The sequence below is a fragment of the Schistocerca nitens genome, chromosome 7, assembly GCF_023898315.1.
Source record: "Schistocerca nitens isolate TAMUIC-IGC-003100 chromosome 7, iqSchNite1.1, whole genome shotgun sequence".
NCBI lineage: Eukaryota > Metazoa > Arthropoda > Insecta > Orthoptera > Acrididae > Schistocerca > Schistocerca nitens.
The window spans coordinates 221,132,758-221,151,787 of record NC_064620.1 but is presented as its reverse complement, the minus strand read 5'-3'; the positions used below and the strand labels follow the sequence as shown (position 1 = coordinate 221,151,787).

The window sequence follows — 19,030 nt, the reverse complement described above, 5'->3', positions numbered from 1 at the left end:
TCAGGTGAAAAATTTGTATACATAGCATGGTAACTGCTCTTATCTCATCGAGAGAGAAAGAGAAATCACATCCTTGGAAGACTGCATCAAAATACATTTCTTATATAGAATGAAGCAGAGCGTGAAAATTTGTACGAAGGTGAGTCAAATGAAAACCTTAAATTTGTAATAACAAATCGGAATTTCGCGCCGTTATCCTGTAAGTTGGTAAGCGTGCTACAAACAGCGTGCAGAATGGCCTATAGGTGGCAGCATAGTGCAGATGCACATATACTGTCGCAGTATCAGTATAAAGATGGCCGCCCCACTTGCGACTTCCACCAGGGAAGAACAGCGTTCTGTTATTCGGTTTTTGCGTAGTGAAGGTGTAAAACCTACTGAAATTCATCGTCGACTGAAGGTTCAGTACGGTGATGCATGTTTGTCACAGCAGCAAGTCTACGAATGGAGTAGAAACTTCGTAAATGGTGTGACTTCAGTGGAACATGCTCCTCGTCCGGTTCAGGCACAACGAGTTGTGACTCCACAGAACATTGCAGCAGTTGAAACCATAGTGAAGGAAAGTCGCCGAGTGAAACTGAATAACATTGCAGCATGTTTACAGATTAGTCATGGGTCAGCAAACCACATTGTGCATGATGTGCTCCAGTTTCACAAAGTGCCTGCAAGGTGGCTGCCACTGCAGCTGACTCCTGAAATGAGAGAACACCGTGTTGATGCTTGTAAAGAACTTCTTCGGCGCTTTCAACGAGAAGGTGATGGCTTCCTTGCAAGAATAGTTACTGGGGACGAAACCTGGGTTCACTTCCACCAACCAGAAACGAAGAGAGCGAGCAAGGAATGCCACCATTCCTCATCACCAAAACCAAAGAAGTTTTGAACAGAACCATCAGCGGGGAAGGTTATGCTGACTCTCTTTTGGGACGAAAAAGGCGTCATTTTGGAGCATTACATGCCTATAGGGACCACTGCCACCAGTGCATCATACACAGATCTCCTAAAAAATCATCTGCGGCCTGCAATCAAATCAAAGCGACGTGGATTGCTGTCAGGAGGTGTCCTTTTGCAACATGACAATGCAAGGCCCCACACTGCTCGTACAACAGTTGCAACAATCACAGATCTGCATTTTGAGTGTCTTCCTCATCCACCATACTGACGAGACCTTGCCCCAAGTGATTTCCATATGTTTGGACCACTCAAAGACGCAATGGGAGGAAAGAAGTTCCGTTCTGATGAAGAGGTACGCCACGCGGACTACCAAAATAATTTTTTTTCTAAAGGAAATTATGACTTTGTAAGCGCGCTGGGGGACTTGCATTGAGCGTGGGAGAGATTATGTTGAAAAGTGATGCACCTTTGTACCACTTCTGCGCAATAAATAATATTTAAAAAAATATTTGAGGTTTTCATTTGACTCACCCTCGTACCAAGACCGGGACTCTAACCCTGGTCTCCTGCTTACTAGGCAGGCGCACTAGCCACTAAGCCATCATGGCACAGCTGTTCGCACAACTGCACGCATTACCCTGGTATGTCTCACTCCTCGATCTCACTGTTGACTGAGAATTTGGATCGAGGAATAGACTGACAATTAGGATCGAGGAGGGAGACGAGCCATGGTAATTCGTACAGCGCTGCGAACCTCAGTGGAAAAAAAAGTGGCTAGTGCAACTGCCTAATAAGCAGGAGACCAGGGTTCGATTCCCGGTCTTGGTACAAATTTTCACTCACCGCTTCAGTCCATGTACACAAAATCATATCTGTATGAGATTAGTAGAGTGTCTGAAATCGTGTCATTTCATTTGTAAAACTACATTGCATCGAACATCACCTATCCTCGACAATATTTGACGAAATAATGCGTTAAGCGTGGTTTTCTGTCAAACTGTGCGACGAGAGAGAGCTTCTATCAATGTAAACCAAATTTCTTTTTGTATAGAAACTTTAAAACAACGATGCAACTGTAAAAATGTGGCATGGTCGACTGTGCAAGAGGCCGATAAAATTGTTGCTCCCCTGTTTTTACGATGAATATCACCCTAGCAGGTGTATATCATCAACTGTAAAATAATAACAATATCTGATTTAAATACGAAGTTCTCCTGAATGCCTTACAATGCCTTCCTGAAACTTTATTTGAAATTGCAGATTACACCTTACCTGTCCTTCTCGTACTTTTTACTAAAATATTAATAAACTCATTATCCTTAACATTATTTCAGTTTGTTTGCAGGGTAAGTTATGTAAAAATTGAAAACAAGAAAAGAAAAAAAGAAAGGTTTTCACACAAGTACTCGGACACACGACGCTACGATTACTGCTCTGAATCTTTCTATGCCAGCCTTTGCCTGCTAGCTAGGATAACATAAACGGCACATGCCTCGCCCGACTCACGCCAAAAATTCCATTTTGTCTAAACACTTGCCCATCTGGAGCTCACACTGCTGTCACATTCATGCTTGTAGCATAAATCTGAACGAAGTTTGTGATTACGAGTTGCAGCGGTAGTCTGGCAAGTGTATAGCCGAAGCCTGACGTTTCCACATTTACGACGCCCAGGGATAAATTTCTCTCGTTTCCACAGAGGTGGCATCTATATCGCAATTTACACTCTGCAAACTATTGTAAAGTGCATGGCAGAGGGTACGTCCCATTGTACCAGACATTTGGGATTCTTTCCGTTTCATTCACGTATGGAACACGGGGTAAAATGCTTAGACGCCTCTAAGGGAACTGTAATGTAATCTTTTCTTCCCGATCCCCATTATAATGATACGAGCATCATCACTTAAAGTTGCAGGATAATGCACGACTGCATGTTGCAGGTCCTGTACGGGCCTTTCTGGATACAGAAAATGTTTGACTGCTGCCCTGGCCAGCACATTCTACAGATCTCTCACCAATTGAAAAAGTCTGGTCAATGGTGGCCGATCAAATGGATCGTCACAATACGCCAGTCACTACTCTTGATGAACTGTCGTATCGTGTTGAAGCTGCATGGGCAGCTGTACCTGTACATGCCATCCAAGCTCTGTTTAACTCAATGCCCAGGCGTATCAAGGCCGTTATTACGGCCAGAGGTGGTTGTTCTGGGTACTGATTTCTTAGGATCTATGCACCCAAATTGCGTGAAAATGTAATCACATGTCAGTTCTAGTATAATATATTTGTCCAATGAATACCCGTTTATCATCTGCATTCCTTCTTGTTGTAGCAATTTTAATGGCCAGTAGTGTATATTGCGTCGAAGCATCTTCCAGTTCAGCTCTTTTAGCATCTTCGTAATACTCTCCTGTGGATCTAACAAACCTGTGACTAATCGTCCTGGCCTTCTTTACATCCTTTCAACGTTCCCTGTTCGTCCTATCCTATTCAGTCATATCGATGTAAATGATGTTTTGATCTGGTTGATCAATACCATGTCATTGTATATAAGCAGTTATATAATATGAAACAAGTGAACATAATTCTAACATAAAGCGAGGATAGTCCCTGTCGTTGACGCTATTCAACATATAGAGGCTGTGTCAGATAAATACGCTGGAAACGATCACTATGTTTTGTGGGACGACAAATCGGTAGTTGTTCATGGCGGAATTCCATTCCGGAAATCCATTTTAATGATGGGTAGACTCAACGTTTATCTGGATGCTGTTCAGTAAGGTAATTAGCTGCGCAGCCCATTAGCCATCAGCCTAAGGCGGACGCTCGGACTGCTTTTAAGGAGCACTTAGTACGTTCAGTAGGATGGCAAACTCATTTCTCATGACGGAGCCCATGTGTGAAAATATTAGATTCAGGAGCTTGGAAACTGTGATGGTTCAGTTTTCGACACATCACTAGGAAACACGCCTGTCGTCACAGAAGGTTTTTTTTTTTTTATTTTGACTAACAATTTCATTTCAGACGCTGTACTATGCCACTGTATACTCTGCAATCACAGTAGAGGTCACAACTAATGACCCTATGGTATCCTAAAACTCTCAACAATTAAAAAATTGTTATTTGGAAAACGCCCTTCCTGATGAATGATTACCTGGCTGATCTAACACAAAAACTTATTATGCGCTGTGATTGTTCCCGCTGTATTTGTCTTATTTTATCTAATTAGACCATTCATGTGGCAAACAAATAGCAGACTAAATACATATCGGACGTTCTGCAAGAGTAAGTAAGGATTTTTCTATCAGCAGCATATAAAGTTGCGTGTCTTTAGTTAGCCAAACAACGGAGATACTGAACTGTGGATGACTACAGCCGCATAGTGTGATCCTATGCGTCACTATTTTACCTCGCTAATGCCCTGTAACACCACCACCTGTAGCCTCAATATGGCGAGGAAATCAGTCCACCAGAGTCTAATGGTATGCCTTATCCCGTACCAAGACAAGCTGAGGCTACTCGCTGATGTTTGGATCACGTGGAGCTAACTGTTGCAGGCAGTCCAAGTCATGGCAAGAGAAACAACCCAGTCCCTCCCCCTCAAAAAAAAAAAAAAAAAAAAAAAAAAAAAAAAAAAAAAAAAAAAAAAACATCTGCTTAAAACCCTCATTGAGCCGTCGCTGCACTCGACACCTTGATTCATTTGGAAAGAGGGAAAATAGTGACTCATAGGGTCACACTATACAGCTGTAGTCATCTACAGTACAGTATCTCTGCTCTTTGGCTAACAGAAGACCCGCAGCTTTATGTGCTGCAGATACAAATGGTCTTTTACAAAGTACCCGATTCCATCTGTCCATGTAGTTCCTTTCACAACGCTTGCCCGGAAACTGGTCGAGACAATCATATTGGGGATTAAGAAGCCGCTTCAGCTGTGTTTGAACTTTTTATTATCAAATCACAGCCGGTTTCGTGGCACTCAAAATCATATCATCAGGTGACATCTACATAACAATGAATCATGAAATATTAACACATCCTAAAATAGCCACTAATATGAAAAAATTTTGAAGAACTTTTAAAAACATATAAAACAGAGAAAATTGTACTCACGTAACTAACTCATAAAAGCTACGTAGCCAGGAACATGGAAAACAACATTCATTGTGTGACCAAATTTATAAACCACTAAATGAATCAAAATCAGCCGACAGTAGAGACTCAAGTCGAAAATGATCGGTGGAGCCTAAACAGATTACATGATGGTAATTCCCTGGTAACACGAAGGTATTTAAAAAAGTATGTAAAATACGATGAGTTACCAGTTTAGGCTCCCCATCCATTCTTTAAATTAGGCTCCCCTTCTGTTCTTTAAATTGGCCGCTCATATTTTATATGCTTTCTTAAGTACCTTCATGTTACCAGGGGATTATCATCATGTAATCTGTTGAGGTTCCACCGACTACTTTGGACTTGAGTCCCTATGTCCTACTGATTTTGATTCATTGACTTACCGCCATTTAGCAATTTGAGTTTGGTCACACAATGAATGTTGGATTCTATGTTCCGGGCTATCTAGCTCTTATGACGTAGTTATTTGAGCATAATTTTCTCTATTTTACATGCTTTTTAAAAAATTTTCATGTTAGTGGGTATTTTAGCATGTGTTACTATCTCATGATACACTGTTATGCAGATGTCACCTGAAGATGTGGTTTTCCAGTGCCACGAAACCGGTTGCGATGTACGACAGTGGTGGCTTCTTAATCCTCAGTATGATTACTCTCAGCTGTGGCCGCCCTGTCTACAAGGTTTTCTGGTTGCGACGAAACTGCATTCACCGACAGCAAAAATTCTCGTACCGGTTGAAGCAACAGTCATTGGCTAAGCGTAACAGTCGTCTGCTGGTCTCTGGTCACGATTACGATCGTATTACGTCTATTGCTTTTACACCGTCTCCTCTAGACGGTTTGGACAGTTCTTGCTTATTTATCAACAAATATGGATACTTCATTCACTGTGGCCATGGGCAGCTCCGTACAAGATAGCTCATTCTGCATTATTGTCCTCCACGTCTGACCAGCTTACTCTACTGACTCCATACAACCGGTTAGGACCACTTCATTGCCACTACTTACTCCACAATTGAGAACGTTTAGAGCACGAAGGAAAGGGTCCTCCTGCCAGCTCGGGATTTTTACGATCTAAGCCCCAATTGGAAATAATTGGCCACGATATCCCTCAGGATGGCATCCCACAACTCGATCGATCAATAACTGATTGCATAAGAGCCAAAGGTGGACCATTGCGTTTTGACTTGTGCAATTTGTGAAATTTTTCTCTTGAGTAATTCATCTAATTTATTTGAAACTGTAAACATTTGTTTTTCTATACATGTACGTCACATTTACCGATTTCCGACCCATTTGGAAAGTTCCTTCGTGGTGCCTCTTCTTCTTCTGCTTGACAGTGAGTTGAGTTGAGTCCCACGGGATACGTGTACAGACAACTAATCAAGCCGACAGAACATTTGAGGACTTTTTCAATAGGGATTCGTTCAGGAAATACCCGATGGCGAATTAACAGCACTCAAGTGATGTACGGCGCACTCACGTGTATCGCCAGTACTGTGGCTCCTGCCGCGTCCACTTCTTGTGCCTCCTGGAGTAAGCGCAGCCCCGCTGGTTTCCGAGGAACACGTCGTATCCGGCGTCGGCGAGCATGAACGCTGTTTTCAGAGAACAAACTTACTGTGACATCTACACGCACATAGCATCTGCAGCATCACATACTATCGACAAAAGAGTTAAATGATAGACAATGACATACGAGGTTACCTTTTAGCGTAGCTCATCAGGCTAAGCCGGCCGGAGTGGCCGAGCGGTTCTACGCGCTACAGTCTGGAACCGCGCGACCGCTACAGTCGCAGGTTCAAATCCTGCCTCGGGCATGGATGTGTGTGATGTCCTTAGGTTTAAGCAGTTCTACGTTCTAGGGGGACTGATCACCTCAGATGTTAAGACCCATAGTGCTCAGAGACATTTGAACCATCATCAGACTAAGCTAAAGTTTTCTGGGTCCAAATACATGCAATAACAATTATTTGTGGTGTGAATTCAAGAACAACCTGCAGAGGCTTAATTAAGGAACAACGAAGGCCAACTACTGCTTCTCAGTATTTATTACTTAATATAATTAGACATTAAAATACACTCCTGGAAATTGAAATAAGAACACCGTGAATTCATTGTCCCAGGAAGGGGAAACTTTATTGACACATTACTGGGGTCAGATACATCACATGATCACACTGACAGAACCACAGGCACATAGACACAGGCAACAGAGCATGCACAATGTCGGCACTAGTACAGTGTATATCCACCTCTCGCAGCAATGCAGGCTGCTATTCTCCCATGGAGACGATCGTAGAGATGCTGGATGTAGTCCTGTGGAACGGCTTGCCATGCCATTTCCACCTGGCGCCTCAGTTGGACCAGCGTTCGTGCTGGACGTGCAGACCGCGTGAGACGACGCTTTATCCAGTCCCAAACATGCTCAATGGGGGACAGATCCGGAGATCTTGCTGGCCAGGGTAGTTGACTTACACCTTCTAGAGCACGTTGGGTGGCACGGGATACATGCGGACGGGCATTGTCCTGTTGGAACAGCAAGTTCCCTTGCCGGTATAGGAATTGTAGAACGATGGGTTCGATGACGGTTTGGATGTACCGTGCACTATTCAGTGTCCCCTCGACGATAACCAGTGGTGTACGGCCAGTGTAGGAGACCGCTCCCCACACCATGATGCCGGGTGTTGGCCCTGTGTGCCTCGGTCGTATGCAGTCCTGATTGTGGCGCTCACCTGCACGGCGCCAAACACGCATACGACCATCATTGGCACCAAGGCAGAAGCGACTCTCATCGCTGAAGACGACACGTCTCCATTCGTCCCTCCATTCACGCCTGTCGCGAAACCACTGGAGGCGGGCTGCACGATGTTGGGGCGTGAGCGGAAGACGGCCTAACGGTGTGCGGGACCGTAGCCCAGCTTCATGGAGACGGTTGCGAATGGTCCTCGCCGATACCCCAGGAGCAACAGTGTCCCTAATTTGCTGGGAAGTGGCGGTGCGGTCCCCTACGGCACTGCGTAGGATCCTACGGTCTTGGTGTGCATCCGTACGTCGCTGCGGTCCGGTCCCAGGTCGACGGGCACGTGCACCTTCCGCCGACCACTGGCGACAACATCGATGTACTGTGGAGACCTCACGCCCCACGTGTTGAGCAATTCGGCGGTACGTCCACCCGGCCTCCCGCATGCCCACTATACGCCCTCGCTCAAAATCCGTCAACTGCACATACGGTTCACGTCCACGCTGTCGCGGCATGCTACCAGTGTTAAAGACTGCGATGGAGCTCCGTATGCCACGGCAAACTGGCTGACACTGACGGCGGCGGTGCACAAATGCTGCGCAGCTAGCGCCATTCGACGGCCAACACCGCGGTTCCTGGTGTGTCCGCTGTGCCGTGCGTGTGATCATTGCTTGTACAGCCCTCTCGCAGTGTCCGGAGCAAGTATGGTGGGTCTGACACACCGGGGTCAATGTGTTCTTTTTTCCATTTCCAGGAGTGTATATAACTATTTTTCAAACCAACAGCTCAGTTTATGCAATCAGTACTAGAATTAAGAATAATCTTTTCAAAGATTTAAAGTCACCTACCTTGGTCCAGAAAGATGCCTGTTATTCAGGAACACACATTTTCAATAACTTTCAAGCAGCCATAAAAATTTAACCACTGATTAATTTCATAGTAGAATCAATTGATATGCTTATGTTACTATTGATATCAAATAATCCATTTAGTATTTTATCACTTTTCAGTAACTGTATTTCTATTTGTTAAAATAATCAGCAACCAATTGCAAAAAAGAAATTTTGTCCTTTACCTGTTTCAGGGACATAGGGCCCTTCGAAAGATTTTAACTATCGTATTGTTAGCGAGCGTCAAAAATTAGTAGGAGTATGCAGTATACTACTGTGTTTATCATAATATCTGTAGAAATATCATTAGCTGATTAGCTCCAGTCCCGGCATTATGTCTGTACTTGTTGCTCTGTTTCCTTATACCATATTTGTGCAGGCATTTTGATGCACATAACTACAGTAATATGCTGCATACACTTGTTTATTTTTGACGATCGCTAATAATATGACGATTAAAATCTTCTGAAGAAGAGCACTAGGTGTCGTAAAATTTCTTTTGTACAACTGGTTGCTGATTATTTCAACAAATGCGACTTCTGTACAAATTCAGTGAAGTAATGGAATCGTAAATAGGTACCGTAAAATTATTTTTTTACTTTTTGATGGATGGCAACAAAAGCCTAACAATTATCAGTTTATTTAACATTTACTTGGTTTGTGACAAGTTATTTATTATCTTTCAAATAAAAGTATGTTTAATATTTCTTTTCTACTTATTCCACATATATGAGGACCATTTCGCTTGGGATCTGTGGAAGGTACGTTAGTATATTTGCTTTTTTGTATACGTGGTGTCTCTTTTTCGGACATTTACGAAAGAACAGACACCACATATGTATAACTAGGGCGAGACGGGCAATGATCTCTTCAGTGCATGTTTTCTTATATGTTCTACATCCTGGAGGATCTCCTCACTATGTATCTATTGGAACGAAAAGTAGAACTACTCTTATCTAATCTAATCATAGATAATACAGCTGGACATACTTCCTTTCTAAGAACTGCTTTGAGTTTACAGGACGGATACCAAAGTATTGTACTACGACTGAGCCATGGATGCTAACAGCACCAGATCCGCAGTAATAGTTCAGACTGCACAAGCTGTAATTGCTGCAATTTATTATTGTAAATTATCTGTGTGTGTATGTGTGTGTGTGTGTGTGTGTGTGTGTGTGTGTGTGTGTGTGTGTGTGTGTGCTTTGACGGTGGAGCTACTAGCTATTTTAGATGAGTTTACGTACGCTGCAAACTCTAGTGACAGTAAAATTACTATCTTAAACGACTCCCAGGCTGCAGACTTGGCAAGGGGAAATTATGTTGCACAACTAGATACGAACTCTGTCGTCTATGAAGTTTTCCAGGTAGTCACTATGAAAAATGAGCATAAGGAAATCGTACTAAACTGAGCCAAATGGCGTAGTGGCATTTGCGCCGACGAACTGACAGACCAAACTGGCTAACCAAAGTCGAACTTCATGGACACTATGTCACCCAAAAGCACTGCACACGTTTCGTGTGAGATGGGATGAGCAATGGAGGAAAAGAACTAATAACGTAGGGAAACACTATACAGATATATAGTGAACATATTGAAAACAATGTTTCTTTAATTTGTATTTTTAATCCTGACGTCACACAAATATTACCATAATCAGTTTCGATTTCGTTGTAATTCACCGTCAGATAATGTGCTTAAAAAATGAGACAAAGGACAATATTGAAATGCTAGAGAGCTAGATTACAAAATCAAAGCACTTTCTATACATAACTGCACCCACTTGAATAAGTTACATAGTGCTGCGATGTGCTCTCTACTACCGATGACCTGTGTCACTATTAATGACTGCGCCACTGTAGCCTTCTAGAACTGCTACACAGCATATCAGTTCCAGCAGTAAATATCCTCTAGAAACTAAGTCCGTTTTTTCGATGTAGCTCTATGGCGATGTTGTTTCCAGTAACAAGTCTGTTTACTACTATGGCATCTCACAGTATGGTGTATCCCAAAAGTCTACGGCACACTTGTTGGTAACATCGTGGCTATGACACCAACTCAGTCCGCAGTAGAATCAGCCTGCAGGTTATAACACTGCATGGATTGCTGCATCAGATGTGAGCGATTGGCTGCAGATGTCGGTGATAACGATTTCCTCACCCGCGGGTCTCCTGGCAGCATGAAGTCATCGAAACCTCTGAATGGCGTCCGTGGTGGCTGTGACAAAGGAGCCCTTTCTTTGTAGGAGACCACTGTGAAGTGTCGCCGACGCTTGTGCAACTCACGGTCTTACCTGGGTGTTAGGCAACCCGAAACACAGAGATAATAAATGGGATGTCTACCCAGCAGGGGTAGGCCGAGGACAGGACAGCTGATTAGGCCGGAAGATGTGCTCACAATCTAAACATATCTGCGCTCTAATAGTGGGTACCGAAGGTTTCACCTTCAGAAATGCATATCTTCCTATCCGTTTTATATTGTGAATATTTTAATGTTATATCTGCGGATTTTTTGTTTTTCTTTTTTTTTATGTAGCCTTCATTTCCAACAGTCAGAACACAGATACGTTTACATGATGAGTGGTTCTCCTGGCCTGTTAGGTGGTACTTTGACGATTTACTGTATAATGTATTCAAATTGTGCAACTGTATATAAAAGTCAGTCTGATTTGTAGTTGACTTTCATTTCCCCCTCTTGTAAGAGTTTTTACACAGATCATTTGATGGTGACTTGACAAGAAATCTGAAGTAGTTATGAATGATTGTATGACCTCAGGTTAAAAAACATAACCAAAAGGACATCTCGATTATAAATAAATAAATAGTGCGAACATTACAACTCATTTTTGTGTCACGCAAACGGTGTCGAGAGAATCCCATACATCCATAGCATTAACACGTAAATAACTTAATTATGATTGGTTCATAAAATATCTACACCTGCTGGGACTGGTTGGTGACCCTCTGCGTGCACTTGGAGACGAAGAAGACAGGATCCACATAAGATTAGAATGCCCCGCAAGGAGAGCCACAGCAGATGGCACACTTAATCAATTGATTTGTGAGCTACAAAGGCCCCTACTGCGCTGTCACGCTGTTGAAGACGTAAAACGCTAGTAAAAATCACTCCAAAATAATCAAGTACTGGAAATAAAGATCGTGCAAGTAGCAAACGATATGTTTCTCTGTTGTAGATATCGCTAGAAAGATATTCTGGACGAGAAATGGGCTAGAGGGGATCTCCAGGACGAGACCATATGCGAATACGGACACTCAGAGGTGTATACATCAGAAACGCGTATAACGTATCTGTATTCTCCGGTGTATAGAAAGATTTTTGTGACTCGTGTACCTAATGTTCCGTAATTAACGGAAACAGGGCATCGAATTCGAAGAGCAATGCTTACTGGAAGAATATATTTAGTTATAAACTGATAAATTGAAATATAAAGAAAAAGATAATAAATTAAAGTTTCACTGTAGATAGTTGTAATTTTTATATCATAATGGTTCAAAATGGTTCAAATGGCTCTGAGCACTATGGGACTTAACATCTGTGGTCATCAGTCCCTTAAAACCTAGAACTACTTAAACCTAACTAACCTAAGGTCATCACACACATCCATGCCCGAGGCAGGATTCGAACCTGCGACCGTAGCAGTCGCACGGTTCCGGACTGTAGCGCCTAGAACCGTTCGGCCACTGCGGCCGTCGTGAACATCAAAATTGTCTAAATGAATTTAGATTTCAGAACAAATATGTTCACCAGTTTCAAAAAGAGCAAAAGTTAAATTTGGCAAATGAAAATAATGACTTTGAAATTACACAAATACTGGGCAAGAAAGTGTAACAGCTAAACAAAGTGCACTCGCGCGAGCTTTGACGTAGGAAACACATGCAACATGAATACAAAAGACATTAATTTGGAACGTAATGTTAATAATTATAATTACTGCCATCAACAACGTGCAATACTAGCAGCAATTCAAGGAGACTGTGCTGTGTTACGTAAGGCACAATAATGCAGTCTGTTTGAAAATATGCTTTATTGGGACCAAAATTTATTATTATTCTTCACTATTTATTTGCAAATGATTACTTCTCCAATTAATGCAGAAAAAACTTTCATTCGTGGTAATAACTATTTGTCAATACTAATGTTACATAATATTACGAAACACAACGTAAAATCGTAAGATTATTTTAAATACAAGGGAGCCATCGTGCATTTGTCACAGAAATATGAATTGCATTTAATTCACTTTTAGTTTGGACTGACATCTTGTGTGTATAAAGTTTCACTCGAAAAGTTTATGTTTTCGCTAAACACACTCTCGTACGTAGTGTGATCATGAAAACGGCAATGTCCGATGGTTTTACACATATTCATGTTCGCAGCAGCCCGATTTACATTTGGACCAGAGACTAGATGAACTTTATAATGGCAGTACGAATTATATCTGTCTCTGCCTGTGACTTTTGTAAAACTTTGGGAACCTGTTGTAATTGAGATGGCACATATCATTATTACGAATTTGAGAAATTAGCAGATGCACTTCTCTGCGTTTCGTAACAAATTTGTAACAAAGTCACCAAGTCACCTCCCTGTACGCAAACAAATACTTTGTTAGCAGATAGCCTCATACTGCGACAAACGTTGTCTTCAACGGCAAAGATGATTATTTATTTATTTATTTACTAGCTGAATATCCGACGATGTCTCTTTATTTATTTATTCCGGCATTTTACTGGATGACAGAAGGTCATTTTGTTTACAGTGTAAAAGTATGTAAAGGTGCAGTAGCCTTACACGCCAACAACTCCAACGACGCTTCGTAGCAGGCTCGGCAAACAAAGGAGACATACGCCCAGATTTCGTTGTGTGTCACGAGTGAGTTAGGTGAAAAGACTGTTTCGCGTTTATAGAGTTAGTTTTCGCCCCATAATACTAGCAAAAGTGTGCATTTTGAAGTGTTTGTACGACGGAGAGATGATTTCTGTTAGTAAATAGTGTTCAAGCTTTTAGTAATTTAATAGTGCAGGAACCCTCTTTAACATTACGAGTAAATATGGGATCAGTGACGCTCACTAAATAACAGAAGGAGAAAATTCGCTATTAGTCTTCGAAGAAAACACGCTAAACATGGTGACCGTGAAAGGGTGCTCACTGCAACAAAGTCGTTGGATGGATCTGAGAATACAACGTATCATTACATGACTGCTACAACTATTTCTAATAGTCATGCTTCTTATATAACTGAGTGCAGTGCTGTTTAGGAGTAAATAGGAAAGAAACTGCGAACAGTGTTAAAATTAATTTTTGAAGGAAATTTTAAATTATATATAGATATCAATTGTAAAGGATGGTCGTTGTACTGAAATTTATTGCAATGGCTGATTGAAATTTATTTCTCAATTAAATTTGTATGAAAAGTTTCAGTTTCTGTGAGGATATGCAGTGGAATAATGCACTTACACATAATCGCTGAAGCCAACAATGCTTCGAAGCAGACTTGGCAAACAAAAGGGTTATACGCCACAGAATTTAGGCAAGTGTGATGCTACATCTAAATTACTCTGGTATTCCCCCCGATTCGATCCGATGTAAAGCAATTATGTGATCTAATATCGTCATACGTCAACCTTCATGAGTGCCTACATTGGGTTAGTATTTTTCCCAATCCAACGCAGAGCGATTATGTGTCCCGTGTTCGTTTTTGTGTCGGCTTCTGCTGTAGAAAAGCGTTCTCCTTAGTAAGATACTTAGAAAAACGTTATGGATGTACAGTTTTAACGAAGACAGATCTGCATGGAGTTTTTTGAAACATCACAACCTTTACGAAATTACCCAGATAAATTCAAGAACTACCACCATATGACTATAGATACTTGTTTTGGAAATAAAACCGCCTTTCCCTGCTGCAGCTGTGGCAATAGGAAAAGGCGGTTTTATTTCAAAAATGGCTCCAAGCACTGTGAGGCTTAACATCTGAGGTCATCAGTCCCCTAGGCTTAGAACTATTTAAACCTAACTAACCTAAGGACATCACACACATCTATGCCCGAGGCAGCATTCGAACCTGCGAGTGTAGCAGCAACGCGGTTCCGGACTGAAGCACCTAGAACCGCTCGGTCACGGCGTCCTGTGGTTTTATTTACAAAACAAGTATTTCTATGCTTGTTGTGGTTGATGGCCACGCAACAAACTTATGACTATAGATACGTTTGACCGAATTTCTTAAGGCATAAGAAACTGACTGGTAAACATGGCAGATTTAAGGCCCAAACAACACAGGCGGCCGTTTGGGGTGCCAAGCTGAGGTGTGGACCAAGGGCACCGAAGTGCAAAATTTGTACATAGATAGAAAATATTTAGTAGAGAAAGCTGAGACAGGTGAGAGTATATGATAATATTCGTAGAAGCAAAAATGTTTAAGTAAACGACCCATCCCCGAGATCATTGGAAATATGGGGCTACACACCGACACTGTGTATTGGAAAAGTAAACTTTTCAATGAAGTCTGCATGTAACTGGGCGCAAATTTCACCCAATGGCTATCTTAACTGGAGATACAATACTACTTCAGCGTGTCATTTGACACAAATTACTGTAACTCCTGCCTGTCAAAAGATGTATTCTAGGTGTCATCCTCACATTTTGTAGCAATAATCCACCCATCTATGCACCGAGTTACGAAATCTTTAAGACACATTAGGATCATCTCGTAAATCTTGACATCCCGGTAAATTCGCTAATCCATTGCTACAGCCGTATCAGCGGGAGTGCTGTACGTTTCACTTCTGAGATGACCCTGTGCAGAAAAATCCGAAGATATGAGGACAGGTGATCTTAGAGGCCAAGATAGAAGCTTTGTTTCAGACATGTATCTTGGACCAGCATCTTGGACGCATCATGTAGAACAGTCAAAACAACCTTCAGTGGAAATAAAAGCAAGAACGTTAACATTAAGATTGCAGTGGTAATTCCGTTGTTAAATGTAGAGGAGAGAGTGGATAGGGGAAAGAGTACATTGAAGGCCTCTATAAGGGGCAAGACTTGCCTGAAGAAGTGATAAACGAAGAAACAGAGGTCGATGTAGAAGAGACAGGCGATCCAGCGTTAGAATCAGAATTTAAAAGAGCATTGTAAGAAGTAACTAAGTAGATAACATTCCATCAGAATTTCTAAAATTAATTTGGGTAGTGGCAACTGTATGGTATTCTGGTATGTAGAATGTATGAGTGTGACGATAGGCCATCTGACTTTCGGAAGAACACCATGGACACAATTCCCAAGATTGCAAGAGCCAAAAGTAGGAGAATTAACGCAAAATCAGTTTAACAGCTTGTGTATCCAATTTTCTAACAAGAATAATATGCAGAAGAATGGATAAGAAAATTTAGGATACGTTAGTTGACGATCAGTTTGGCTTTAGGGAAGGTAAAGGCACTACAATCCTGACGTGGTTGATAATGGAAGCAAGACTAGAGAAATAAACGAGACACGATGACAGGATTTGTCCACCTAGACAAAGCGTTCGACAATGTAGTTTGCTGCAAGATCTAGAAATTCTGAAAAAATAGGGATAATCTATAGGGAAAGACGGGTAATATACAATATGTACCAGGATAAAGATGGAACAATAAGAGTGGAAGTCGAAGAATGGAGTGTTCGGATTAAGAAGGGTATAAGACGGGGACGTAGTCTTTCGCCCCTACTGTTCAATCTATGCGTCGAAGAAGCAATGAGGGAAATGAAAGAAAGGTTCAAGAGCGGGCTTAAAATTCACAGTGAAAGGATATCAATGATAAGATTCGCCGATGACATTGCTATCCTCAGGGAAAGTGAAGAGTTACGGATGTGTTAAACGGAATGAACCTCTGATCAATACAGAATATGGACTAAGAGTAAGTCGAAGGAAGACAAAAGTACTGAGAAGTAACATAAATGAGAACAGCGAGAAAATTAACATGAGGATTGATGATCACGAAGTAGATGATGTTAAGGAATTCTGCCTCCAAGACAGCAAAATAACTCATGTCCACGTGGTGCGCACGCATTTTCCACACTCCCCTACGTCGCAATTGCGCTGCTCGGAGCAAGTGCTCACGTGAAATTTCTGCTAATTTTTAAGCCCAGGATTACAGAGTCAGTCGTTTCCAAACAACATTTTTACACGTCAGTAGAGAACATCAGATAAGTATTAGATTAATTGGAATAGATTATAAAGATCGTCTGGTGTAGCAGGTGTTTAGAGACGCAAAGTTTAAAACGGTGATAGACTGTACGAAGCTTTGAAATACGTCTAACTTAAAAAAAAAAACAATAACTGTACTCACGCAGTGAATTGTTCTTGCCGAATGCGAAGAAGTTGTCGGAGCATCCAATGAGTCCGGACATCACCAAGATGGCAGCTCTGAAAGGCGCTGCCGGCAGTATACGGTGCATGGTCAGCTCGTAGCCGTCTTCCGTCGTGACCGGGTGGACTTCACAGCGGTAGCCGTTGCTCCGGCATATGTCATCCTGCACACACGAGCATTCTGTTTTAAGCGTCTTAATACAAGGAGTGAGACAAGGTTGTAGCCTATCCCCGATGTTATTCAATCTGTATATTGAGCAAGCAGTAAAGGAAACAAAACAAAAACTCGGAGTAGGTATCAAAATCCATGGAGAAGAAATAAAAACTTTGACGTTCGCCAATGACATTGTAATTGTCAGAGACAGCAAAGGACTTGGAAGAGCAGTTGAACAGAATGGACAGTGTCTTGAAAGGAGGATACAAGATGAACATCAACAAAAGCAAAACGAGGATAATGGAATGTAGTCGAATAAAGTCGGGTGATGCTGAGGGAATTAAATTAGGAAATGAAACACTTAAAGTAGTAAAGGAGGTTTGCTATTTGGAGAGGAAAATAACTGATGATGGTTGAAGTAGAGAGGATATAAAATGTAGACTGGCAATGGCAAGGAAAGCGTTTCTGAAGAATAGAAATTTGTTAATATCGAGTATAGAATTGAGGGTCACGAAGTCGTTTCTGAAAGTATTTGTATGGAGTGTAGCCGTGTGTGGAAGTGAAACATGGACGATAAATACTTTGGACAAGACGAGAATAGATGCTTTCGAAAAGTGGTGCTACAGAAGAATGCTGAAGATTAGATGGGTAGATCACATAACTATTGAGGAGGTATTGAATAGAATTGGGGAGAAGAGGAGTTTGTGTCACAACTTGACTAGAAGAAGGGACCGATTGGTAGGACATGTTCTGAGGCATCAAGAGATCACCGATTTAGTATTGGAGGGCAGCGTGGAGGGTAAAAATCGTAGAGGGAGACCAAGAGATGAATACACTAAGCAGATTCAGAAGGATGTAGGTTGCAGTAGGTACTGGGAGATGAAGAAGCTTGCACAGGATAGAGTGGCATGGAGAGCTGCATCAAAACAGTCTCTGGACTGAAGACCACAACAACAATACAAGGAGAGCAGCACTACTTTGGTATTAGATCAGGGAGTATCTACTGTCAGCGACACTACCCTCGGTGACGTTGATATTTCAAAATGAAAACATGAAAGGGTTTAGTCTATCATCTGAAGACTGTAACCCACAAACTTCGGTGGCAACCACGAAACGTTAGAGACCAGGATGATTAAAGGGTTACACATGTATATTTGCTTACGAGGTAATCCTGGTTCACCCGAGTGAGGTTCACAATTAAAGCAGCTTTTAATATTGTCTCTCCACATGTGAATTATTTTTTCGGCATTGCTTAGTCTTAAAGCTATATTCTTGTGACTTAGCGCTATTTGACTTGTCTGTTGTGTTATCTGTCGCTAAACAGTGCAAATATTCGTATGTTTTTATTTAATAACAGAGAGCATGCAAGTTGTCTAACTTTGGAATGGCGAAAAAAAGTTGATATCTAAATAAATGCTGTGCGAGGACCATATATTTTATTGAATGGTCAAGCAGGTATTGGCAAGGTTTGAAACTGCTCATTCATTTCCGAATAAGGTAAGACAGCAGATAGAACGTTCCCAATTGGCCTTAGAATCGAAAATATGTTGTTTTAAAAGCTGCTTGTAACGATTAGTGGACAGAATCGAGAGTCCACTTGTTTAGTACTTGACCTCTTGTTGCTAGGGTATTTGAATTGTTCACTACAGGAACCAGTAACTATGACAGTAAGCTGACACTGGCCCCACCTTATTGGTCACGAACGTTTTTTTGTCCTACAACTTTGTCATGAACTATATTCCTGACACTGCGATTTTTTTGTGTCTTAACACTATTTTATTTAAACAGTATGATCCAATCGTTATTGATCTGTTCTTGTAATGAAAGAAAATATATCTCAATCAAACATTGATTCAAATACTACAAGAAGT

General features: G+C 41.6%; 1 protein-coding gene across 1 annotated transcript in view; it reads right to left on the bottom strand.

The window, feature by feature from the left end:
• Positions 1 to 19,030, bottom strand: part of LOC126195542 (lipase member M-like) — a 159,683-nt gene that overhangs the window by 115,428 nt on the left and 25,225 nt on the right. Inside the window, exons 2-3 of the mRNA XM_049934166.1 lie at positions 16,986 to 17,169; positions 6,499 to 6,613 (exon numbers count right to left, since the gene is read on the bottom strand). Coding sequence (XP_049790123.1) covers positions 6,499 to 6,613; positions 16,986 to 17,169 — 299 coding nt within the window. The remainder of the gene's footprint in view (positions 1 to 6,498; positions 6,614 to 16,985; positions 17,170 to 19,030) is intronic.